General features: G+C 37.5%; 1 protein-coding gene across 1 annotated transcript in view; it reads right to left on the bottom strand.

Moving 5' to 3' along the window:
- Positions 1-221: 221 nt before the first annotated feature.
- Positions 222-12,222, bottom strand: part of HCN1 (hyperpolarization activated cyclic nucleotide gated potassium channel 1) — a 393,328-nt gene continuing 381,327 nt past the window's right edge. The window contains exons 7-8 of the mRNA XM_032851441.1: positions 6,850-7,014; positions 222-3,541 (exon numbers count right to left, since the gene is read on the bottom strand). Coding sequence (XP_032707332.1) covers positions 2,658-3,541; positions 6,850-7,014 — 1,049 coding nt within the window. The 3' untranslated portion in view covers positions 222-2,657. The remainder of the gene's footprint in view (positions 3,542-6,849; positions 7,015-12,222) is intronic.

Raw genomic sequence — 12,222 nt, forward strand, 5'->3', positions numbered from 1 at the left:
ATTTATTAATAATCTTTATATATATTTATATATGTATGGCTTTGAGCAAAGACAAAAGAAATACTCTAATTCGTCCCTGATCATACAGTTGTTGTAAGAATCAGCTTTTCTACTATTTTCCCAGCAGCAGAAAGACCAATCTTTTCAATAATACATTTCTTTCTGTACAGATTAAAACTCCATACTTATGGGCTTAACTATGTACAGAGAAAAGAGGTCACTTTTCAACTAGCAATGGACTTTTATATTACAGGAATGTGAGTCAATTTTTTTCTTAACCTAAGCATTTATATTCATACATATATATGTATATAATTTACCCTGTACCATTTTTTTTAGTTTAACATATAAACCTTAGTTTTTTGTCCATTCTGTTACAAAGTGAATAAAAATTTTATGGTTGCACTGAAAGACCATGCAATTCAATTTTGCTTGTGTTTCCCAATAGTGCTCAAAATAAAAAACCAAAAATTTATATATAAAAATATTTCACTACCAAACCCATTAGTGCTATCAAATGTAAACCTTTAATAATTTAAAGGACCAATACATGATCTTAATAAATTGAAGTTAATTCTCAATATTTTAATAAAATAAAGGAGTTTTGTACTGATATGTAAATGGTCTTGCAGCTTTCCCATAGGCTCTGGGTAGACTGAACAATCTCATTCTTACACCACTCCTGACATGCCATCAGATATCACCAGCATGTTAATGACAACATTACATTGACTAGCATAGTTGATTACTTCCACACAAGCTGGGGTCTGTTAGAAAGGAAACATAACAACTCATTTTGGTAGTATAGGTATTATATCCATAAAAGGCATAACAGGCAGCATGGATCCATTTTAGAGTTTTTGCTTTTTGTTTTGTTTTCTGTCCTCAAGTCTGTCTGGAGGCCCTGCCCCGTTTAATGTGTGATCTTTGTTAAGTTCTTCTTAAATGCATCGCCAGGGTCAAAGATACCGAAGACCTCCATTTTAGGTCATTCTCTTTAACTTGGGTTATTTACAGAAGTTGGTTATTAGGAATCTTCCAATTGTGTTCCAGTCATCCACCACATTTGTGGGATGCATTAGGCACAAATGATTACTAAGGGACTTCTCTGAGAAGAAGCGGATGTTCACAGATCATGGAAAGTTAAGGAAACAGATAAACAAACAATGCTCACATTCAGTTTGCCCCCTGCTTTCTGTCATCACATCCATACAATTTCCAGCACATTCTGAGTAACGAATCTCCTATCTAAGGGCTATGTTAGTCATCACATGCCTTAAGATTTACTAACCATTTTATTACAATACACATAGAACAAAGCGTGTGTTCCCAGACATGATGCTATTGTGTACTTAGTTATTTTAAATGAACACCAGGGTAAACTACCAACTACCAACAGTGAAGACACAGAACACACTGGCAACTCCAATCAAGCTGTGGTTTACAAATCATTACTTAAATAATAGTAATAATAGTAATAATATTAAATGAAAGTGAAAACCTCACTTCTAGACTTAAGTCAGAGATCCAAGTCAGCCTTACAGGAATTTTAAGATAGGCAATTAATGAGTGGTTATACTTTTCTAGAAATGAGAAATACTGGAAGCCTCTCCCTACAGTGACTGATCTGAACCTATTTTTTTTTTCCCCCAAAAAGCATGCAGGGACTATTTTCAGATGCTTGGTTATGGCAAGAAGGAAGAAAAGTAATGATTTTTGGTGTAATACAAGCAATCTGTAGAATTGAGCATACAGTTTTGCATAAAACATTGCAGGTTAAAATAATATTGTAGGTTTCAAGCCATTGCATTACAGTTGAATAACTGTCACAATTAGGTTTTGTAAAATTTCAAATTCTAAGTTTTGAAGTGAAGCAATAAAACTAAATTCTTAAGTGATGACTTTTACCTTCATACAGCACAGAATAGCTATTTTTATTTGGGTTGAAAAAGTTATTTACAACTAACATTGAGTCTTGGTAAAAGTCCAATAACACATGAAGACAAATATCCCCTCAGCTTTCTGAAAGGTCAATGAACATGTTTGAGGTTAGAGATATTCCTAATGGTGGCAATGTTAGTCTCCAACCGTGACCAAGCACACCGTGTATTCTGTAACCTAATTCAAAATTGAAAGCACCAAAATACAATTTGGATCTATAAAATGGGACTTGCTATTTAATCTCCATAATTAATGATTAACAATTTAGATGCAGAGACACAGCTCATGAAAGAAGTTTTGGTTGGTGCTATTCAGTAGCTCACTTGAGTTGCCTTTTAAAATCAGAGTTTTGTTTCCACTGAATCCAAGAACTCTTCATAAAGTAGAGAAATACATATATCAAAGGAATTCAGTAAAAGTAGGTTAAAAATAAATGATCTTACAACAACATTTTAAATCCTTTAATGATTTAAAGAAAGGAAGACATATAACACTGAATGCTAAACAGGTCTTTTGAACTTCTCTTGGGAATTTAGATAGATATTTAATAGTAGATATATATTTATATATTGTACATTTTGCATGTAGGCCAGAGCTGTCTAAAATATCTCTTCATAGTAGGCTATAGGAATCTATCAGGAGATAGAATAAAATAAGATCTGAGGAGATTCTCAGTTTATTAGAGTATTTCTTTCTGCTTTGACAATCAGCAGGGATCATAAATTTGAAGCAAATCGTGGCTTTTCTGCCTCTGGGTCTGTAGTTAAGACTGAGGAAGACTCTCTCGGAAGAGCAGCTGCTGGTGGAGGGGGTGCGGGAGGGGCTCCTCGGTTAGGGGGAATGGCTCCCGAGGACATCTGTCGGAACAGGGTGACTCGCGGGGGGACGGTGCCCCTGCCCCCCGCCTGCAGGCCCGGGCCGTGAACGGCGGTCACGGGCTGAGGGATGGAGGCCAGGGACTCGCCCACAGTGGGATGAGGTCTGGAAATGAGAGTGGAAACCTCATGGGGCAGCGAGGGCTGCGAGGCCGACAGGGGCCTGACTTCCCGGGTCAGGCTGGCGTTGTGCAGCGCCTGCGTGCTCCTGTGCACTTCGTTTTTCGGCGTGGAGCTGCCGGGCGTCTGCGGCTGCGGGGGCGGCTGCGGGGGCTGCGGGGGCGGGGGCTGCTGGAGCTGCTGCTGCTGCTGCTGCTGCGTGAGGGACAGCTGGGACGCAGTGGGGGAGGCATAGTGGAAAGTTCGAGTGGCCAGCGGGCTCTGTACGGGAGGGCTGCAGACCGCGGTGGTGTAGGAGCAGGGCGAGAGGACGGCGGATGGCTGGGGGGTCTGCGTGCTGGGGCTGGGGGAATGCAGGTTGCTGTGGGACAGACTGGTCGCTGTGTACACCGGCGGAGACTGTGTCCTCACGCGGGAGGTCGGAGTCGTGGTGGAAGAGGCGGAATTCAGGGCTGTCATCTGGGGGTAATTGATCGGAGCGATCGCCTGCACCATCTCCCGGTCGTGCTTCACTATCTGCTTCAGGATCTCGTTCTCCTGATTGTTGAAAACGCCGGTGTTCAGGTCCTTCTGGAACTTCTGCAGAAGAATGGAATTTTTCTTTCCTGTCAGCGGAACAAACAGAGCCACTTAGAAAGCTGTGGAGGACGGACGACGAGCCCAGGGGAGAGCGAATCCTGGAAACCCAAGTAGGCCAGTGTTTCGCGGAAGACGCTTGAAAGCCAAATACTCACCTTTAGGCGCCAACGGAAAGGTGGCTCCTGCCCTTCACGCTTCCTGTATCTCTCTGGGAAGTCTTACCTTCTATGTAAGTCAGGTTGAAGTCTGTTAACAGATGGCAAAAGCCATCTTACGGGAGAGAGGGAGATAGTGGACATGAGGGCTACTTAGAAGAGTGGGAGAAGAAAGGGTACTTGGATCAGGATGAGCCTGGAATCAAAATTTAAGTTTAAAGCTACCTTTTTTCAGAAACTACTATGGAACACTTACTATGTGACAGGTACCCTACAGAAGGCTTTAGACAGACTTACTGAGTTTAATGTGTTTATAATCCTATTTCACCCATCAGGAGAACGGGACATAGGAAGGTTGGAACCATGCCCAACAGAAGCTGGTTACTAAGAAACAGGACCGCGGAAGGAAAACAGCAGATATGATCGCAGACCCTTACTAAGAACAACGAACCAGCTGCAGGCATCGGTATGACGGGAGCACCTTCTAGAAATGCAGTCAGTTAGGCTCCCTCCTACTTGGGGAATGAGATGCTGCATCTTACTGAGATGCTCAGGAGATTGCCACGTGCAAATCTGAGGAGCCCTTGTGGCAAGTCTCTGCCTTTGATGCGTGCTCTATGCCAGGGGTCCTCCACCAGACATTCATAGTCTTCTCATCTCTGGGGCTTTGAAAAATACTGATTTTCATCTGGTCCCTATTAATTAAACCACGATAACCAGACATGGGGTCCAGATTTCAGATTTCAGTCCTTTCAAAGCGTACTTCCTCAGAGGACTTTGATGCACCAACAGGCTGAGAACACTTCATAATCCTTCCTTTTCCGAAAGGTCTTGGTGAGGATTAAGGGGCATCGTGTATGGCAGGTTCTCAGCTCCCTCTAGAACCTCAGTAAGCAACACCTCTCCTTCCTGCCATTGTCTTTGGAGTGCTTTGCAGTAAGTAGACATTCTCTGGCAGGATGATGACAGAATCAAAGTTAGATCGAGGAAAGGGGAAAATTAGTGACTTTTGGTGACATCATTGATAACATAATTCCCAGATAAATATCGTAACTGAAAATGAATGAATCTGCCATATTGCTAAATAAAGTTAGAGTTCGAAGGAATACTTTTTAGTGGAAATATATGTTATAATTTACTTGGATGCTGGCAACTATCATTTTAAATGACTGCCGAAATAAATGTTCCTCCTTATAGAACTGTTCTAATTTTCTCAAGAACAAAAGCTCCTATATCCGTAATAAATATAAATGCTTATTTAGCATATTGCCTTAACTAAATATGGTCTATATATATGAGCAATAGCACAGAGTGAAGGAAAATATTTCTTTGTGATCTGAATAGTCAACATTTTGTAATGTAAATATCTGTGAACTTGTGGAGAAATAAAGATTTTAATGCACTATTAGCAAATACTTGGTGCTTATTAGTGATTTTATTGCCTGTGTTATTGAATGCAAACCATTTCATGCAAACTTTCTTATAAAAATTAACTGGAAAAAGTTAGACGAGAGTGAAGCTGATCAGAGTAACAGAAATTCTTTATTAAAATATCCTGATTTTCATTCAGGAGGGTATGTGAAATGGTGAGTGCTGTGAAGTGTGTAAGCCTGACGATTCACAGACCTGTACCCCTGGGGCTAATAATACATTATATGTTAATAAAAATAATTAATAAAAAAATCCTGATTTTAACACTTTCTCTAAAAATGTGTAGCTGGCTAAGCAGAAAAACGCATGTGTTCAGAAATTAGTCTCTAGCTCTACCGTGAGCACTCACATACCACAAAGAGGTAAATTATTTTCAAATTAAATAAAGATGCTTTCAGGAATGCCCACTTTTATGGGCACTGTCTCTCTCGACACTGTGTCCTATTACCTGTCTAAACTGTCAATATGAATTTCTGATATGTGTGTTATGTCTAATGATAATGTCCAAATACTACCATTATTTCTCCTAACCTAATTTCAGAGCCTAATGCATCTGTCATCCCACTTCTGTAGAAGGAAAGAAAGATACAAAGTGCAGAAGAAAAGCTGACATAAGATTACATCAATCAAAAATCCTTACCTTTAATAAGAATGAAGGACTTGTTTACTTCCAAGTGATCCCAGCCCCATCTCGTTTGAGATCATTGATTCCTGCATCCCTCCCTACAACCTCTCTTCAAGAATATTCATTGTGTACTACGTACTGCGAATGCAATAGTGAATTAGATGTGACCTCTCCATTTACAAATCTTAGCATCTTTAGAGCAACTGCAATAACAGAAGCAGTATTGTGATGGAGGAAATTCCTAGGGGGATGGGAGAACATACCCAGGTTATTCAGCCTAGGATTAGGGGCCGGTTAGGAGGTCACAGAAGATTTCTACAGGGAAGTGATGTCTAAACTCAGGTTACGACAATGGAGTAGAGGTAAGCAAGGAAAAGGGGCAGAGCACGGTAGGGTGGGGGAAGAGGATTTAGGTGTAGAAAATGAATGCATATACCTTCTCACATCAGAATCTTCTAGCATATCTTGGGAAGCTAACAGCAAGCCAATCTGATCTAACTTTACTATAGCAATTCTTCAAATCTTTTAACTAGTGTAACTAATATAAGGTCTAATTTATATATTCTTATTGGAGAGCAGAGAAGCCTGTAAAATAAGTTGATGTTTACAAAGTAAAGCATCTAAGTTAGGTACTTCTAGCAAGGCTTTTCCTGCTTGAGTCTGTATTACAAACGTTTCCAGAAGTTTCTACAGAGACAATTAAAATGTACAAGTTTTCAGTTCTCAATATAAAACTAAAAATGAAAAGTTGATACATAATTTTTTTTAAAAACCTTGTAGTAAAATTATTTGGTTTGTAATGTAGACTCATACTATTATATTTTTAGTTCTATTTTAGTGCTACCTAAAATTTTTATCATTGCTTTTTACCTGAAGATTCAAATTGTTTTGTCATCACTGGGGAAATCAGATTGAGCAGCTAATAAAAACAGAGATGATTAAATAAACCCAGAATACTTAGATGAGAGAGTTAGAGAGTAGAAATAGGGCTAGAGCTAACTGCTAGCTCTATGCTAATTAATAGACAACCTATTATAGCATTTAGGACTTAGGATTGCAAATATGTATCAGTCCACTAAAGTATAAATTGTACACAAAAAAGGTAGAAAACGGAAGAGAGTACCTATCCGATCTAGTCGGTCAATGGCAACCGTCTCGAAGGCTCGCCTCATCATTGGATATTCCTCTAGGACCTCGTTGAAGTTGTCCACAGAAAGTGAATAAAGACGACAGTATGTATCAGCTCGAACACTGGCGGTGCGGCGGCCTTTGGTCAGCAAGCAAATCTCTATCAAACCAAGAGAGAAAGACTTGTTTGGTAATTTACTTTCAAAGACCACCAAGACCCACAGTTAAAAAAAAAAAAAAGTCTCATGGTGTCATCAACCAATGATTGGCAGCATTTCCTATTTTATCAGTAAATTCCTTCTGACAAAAATATCCAATTGACAATACTTAACCTTAAAATAATATTCATTGTTAAACAGTTAAATCTTTTAGTTCAAGTGGAAAGCTGAAATGGAGTTATCTATCCTTCAGCCCTCATTCCAATCCATCTGAAATAACAATAAAAATGTAAAAAAGAGAATCATAAGTCTACAACGGAGTTGAACACTGGAAGAAACTGTAATCAGGGCGCCTGGGTGGCTCAGTCATTAAGTGTCTGCCTTTGGCTCAGGTCATGATCCCAGGGTCCTGGGATGCAGCCCCACCTTAGGCTCCCCGCTCTGAGGGGAAGCCCATTTCTCCCTCTCCACTCCACCTGCTTGTGTTCCCTCTCTCTTGCTGTGTTTCTCTCTGTCAAACAAATAAATAAATTCTTAAAAAAAAAAAGATACTGTAACCAGACAAAATTTTTATTAAGTTTGGAAGGCAAAAAGCAGATCATATGATATAGATAGAAACCAAAGTGAACCCACACACTGGCCTAGAAAGTCCTATGATCAGGAAAAACAACCAGGTTTTGGGGAATGCATTCAGGCATGCCTTACATAAGGGGGATCTCATTCCCAATGAGATGGGTATAGAAAACTATATTCCAAATTCACAGAGAGGCTTTCTATTTCAATAATTTCTAAGAAAAATTCTTTTTGGAGAATTAGATTTCCAAAATTCAGTAAAGCAAACATTTGCAAATTTGGATTTCCTTAGTTTCTAACTTAAATGAATCTACAAGTGATAATTTTTTATTTCATTTCTCTAAATTTATTAATTAAACTCTATAGATTTTGATTTTTTAAAAAAATTAGAAATATTTTTAAGAAATTTAGTTTCAGGATAACCAGTTTGAAAAAAGAAATAGCAGAAGTATTTTTGAATACACAATTTCCTAACATAAGGAAATAATAGCAAAATAATTATTGAAAGAGGCCTAAATGCACACTTTTCTGAACTTTTTAAGTAAGTTCTGTTCACGCTGATAAACACGGTGAATAAATTATGTGGTAGGTATTATGCATTTGATGTTAGGGCTGGAAATGTGAGTCAAACATATTATCTACTTTGTTATTTCTATACTGATGATTTAAAAAAAAGATTTCTTCTTAATTGAGAGTTCATTTCAATGCAATCTGGTAAGAACAATAATACAGACTGTGGGTATTCTGGAAGTATTAAGAAGCACATTTGAACCAATCTGGGAAGATAGCATTTTAGGAAATGCCACTGTAGCAACCACTTATGTTGTTGTTCACGCTGGTAAACATGTAAATTTAATAAGTAATATTGTGAAGTGTTCACATTTGTGTGCATGCATGCATCTGTGTGTAACAGTGTATGTAGAAAGATGAATCTATATTATATTTAAACATAAAGCATATTATCACATCATGGAATTTGCTGGTTACTCTAAAGAAGGTAATAAAAGAAGTATTTTTTAGCACTATCCCCCAATTAAATTCCTGTTAGTCACTAAAGTACTAATGCCATATCATATAATTTATAATTGGGACATTATGATGAGTAAACTGATGGGAAACCCATTACTGCTAAGTGTTGCTTTCAAATCTGTGCAACTTGTCATGTAGAATGGTTAGGCTATAAACCTCATGGAAAATAACCAGTGAGATGTAACAGAGAATTTAAAAAGTATACATAATCTTCAACCCAGACATTTTACTGGACAATCTAACCCAAGGAATACTCTATAATTAGAGCAATGTTGGGAGATGGAGTGGAGAAGTGAATTGGGGGAAATCGGAGGGGGAGACAACCTATGAGAAACTGTGGATTCTGAGAAACAAACTGAGGGTTTGGAGGGGAGTGGGGTGGGTTGGGCGAGCCAGGTAGTGGGTATTATGGAGGGCACGTATTGCATGGAGCACTGGGTATGGTGCATAAACAATGAACGCTGGAACACTGAAAATAAATGAAATAAAATGGGGGAAAAAAAAACAATGTTTACACGGTAATACATATTTATTTAATAGCATCTGAAAATGTGAGCATGCCCTAAATGTTTAACAAGTCAAGATACAACCAAGTACATGGCCACTAGAAGAACAATGTGGCATTTATGAAAAGGGAAGCTTTTAAAGTCAGTGTGATAACCATGAATGGTCATGAAAGCTTGGGTGAGAAAAGGATATAAGATTATAATTACAGTCAGATAAAAATGATCATTAAGAATAATAACATCTACCAATATGCCTTGCTCCAGATGAAAAACACTCCTTTATGCAGATGTGCATTTTTTCAATGTCTCTTTATATAAATTATTTTTATTTTGTGATGTGCATAACTTATTTAAAAAACTAGTTATAAAATTAATATCTAAGTGCACAGAATAGGAAACAAAAAACAAGATATGAGGGAATGCAAACCTGTTAGTAGTGATTATGACAGTAGGAGATTTCCTCAACTTTACCTTCTGTTCTTTTTCATATAGTTTTGTTTTGGCACTTATGTTTTTAATTTCCAAATGCTTTCCATTTTCCTATGTTTATTGCTTTCTCATTATATCCTTTTCTTTCATTATAGATGTAATGTGCACTATCTCCTGATGGGTGTTAAGAGTTCTGAATATAAATGACACAAATATGCTACAACATGGACAGACCTCAGTATGTTTCACAAACATAAGTGGAAGAAGCAAGACATGAGTCCACATGTTCTATGATTCCATATATATGAAGTATCCAGAGAAGGCAAATCTAGAAAGACAAATTATTGGTTGCTTGGGAGAGCGGGTGAGAAAGGAGAGTCATGGTAAATGGGTCCAAAAAATCTTACTGGGGTGATGAAAATGTTCTAAACCTGATTTATGGTGATGGCTTCATAATTTAGTAAATTTAATAAAAAAATTAAATTGTACACTTGACACGGGTGACATATATGTAAAATAAATTGCAATAAAACTATGAAAGTGAAAAGAAAAACGGGCTTTTGTTTTTAGATTTTATATATATTTTAGTGCCCTTCTGTTTTCTAAATTCTTTCTCTCCACTATTTCTGCCTCTGTGTCTGAGCTTTTCCTTGAATGTTTAATGGTTTCTTCAGGTAATCCATTGACATCCTTCCACATTTAAGGATGAAAAATCTGGTGATGTGGCATAATTTGTTGATTTGGAGTTTCTCTTTAGAACAAAGGGATAGGCAATTTGTTCTCTTATTTCCTTAAATTCTGGAACGGGGAAGGCTTTACTCTAGGGTCACTAATAAGTCCTAGTTGTCTGCCTTCTTCACCTGCTTTCAAAGCAGAAACTCAGGAGAATAAAATGCCTGGTTACAGGCTGCTGGGCAATGTGGAGTGAGGGACAGATAACACTTTGTATCACATGCAGTCTTGGGTAGGGCCCCTGTTTTCTCCCTCACTTTTCATTTGGCTCTCTGTAGTCCTAGGGTCTCAGCTGGGAGCCATTCTTGGGTTCTGCCAGGAGATCTGCTCCTTCCTGGCTACAGTCTTTCATATGTATATTCCAAGTTCCCTCTCCGTTCCGTTCAAGTTTCATCAGTAACCAGCAGCATACTTAAAACAAATTTTTGGCTTAAACAACTGAAATTTTATGTTATCACAGTTCTGGATAACTGTTATTGTTTCCTTAATAAAATTCTTCAGCCATTAATTCTTGGCAATAATCTCGTAGTGAGAAACAGAACAAACGAAGGTGTACTCACTAGCAGAGTGAAGGTGTACTCACTGGTTAGTGTGAAAATCACTTTGAATAGACCCTCCTTTTAAAGCTCCAAAGTCTTTGTTTCTACCATGAATAACAAAATTAATACATGCCAACAACTTAGCAATGAAAAAAGCAAACTTCTGATTGGAAAGGAGTCTTAGATGTCATGAAATGGATTTCTAGACTCAGTATGTGAGTGGAGCAGCTGCTTCTCCGTGAATTAATTTTTGATTATTACTAAGTTCTTTTGGAGATCTGCTTATTGAGGGAAGAGAGTCCTGTGTCAGGTGTTACAGAGTTTTTGTGTATTTCCTGTGTGTGTGTGTGTATTTGGGTTTGGATAAAAAACATAAAGAAAAGCCATTTTATTCATCTGTATCTCATACTATCCTTGAGGTTCCTAAGAAATTATGGATATATAGTTTGTCACTACTTTTATTTTCTTGTATTGGATTTTCTAATTGTTTCCTTAAAATTACTTATCTCCCTCACTGGTCTGACATTTTAAAGACAGCAATTATACAGTGACATTATTGTATCCCTCCCGGAGACTACAGCCTTGAGTTTTGAACCCAGAGAAAATATTTTAAAATGCTTATGAGTACATCAATGATAGTGGATGAACCCAAGGTCCACACTAAGTTCTATTCTTAAGTTTTCAACAGTGTAATATTGGTTTTCCTGCGCAGTATCTCCCCTTTGTAACAGAACTTGCCAAATGATTTATGTGCTTTCTCTAAGCAACACAACACATCTTTGTGGGTTTTGTGCAATATCTGTAATGAAGAAGGTATCTAGACTGCTTGGTAATATTTTCTTCAACGTAGATGATATTGTTTCTCACCAGGTAGAAAACTAACTTGCTTTTGGGTGCTCAGATGACTTCACACAAAAGTAAAGTTCACAATGAAATAAAATGAACTCCCAAAGAACAAACTAAGTGTATCTTACAGATATAAGTTTTTTTTTTAAAAGAATATTATGACACATTTTCTAGACCATGTTGATGTTCCAATCTTCCTACTTCTCCTTGTTTATTTACTTTTCAAGAACTAAACTTGGAATTTCCCAGTGGTGCTATCACTGTTTTAAGAATTTCAGTGCAAATTTACTTGGAAATAAGTCCCTTTAGCTGGATATAAATTTCTAAATTATAATCCAGAGCACAAGTATTTGGGGACTTGACATATTAATTTTAATTTTCTATGATTCTCCTGTTTTGTTTTTGTTTTGTTTTTTTTTTCAGGGTAAGTTATTTCACTTATTGAAGAGGAAAACTGACAGTAAAGCAACCTACCCCAGACACATTGGAAACTGTTTTCAGTTTCAACATTATAAAAAGTTATGTTTCGGGAGATTAAATTTGACTCACCACTATA

Source organism: Lontra canadensis, unplaced genomic scaffold, assembly GCF_010015895.1.
Source record: "Lontra canadensis isolate GAN:19392208 unplaced genomic scaffold, GSC_riverotter_1.0 scaffold5, whole genome shotgun sequence".
NCBI classification, from domain to species: Eukaryota; Metazoa; Chordata; class Mammalia; order Carnivora; family Mustelidae; genus Lontra; species Lontra canadensis.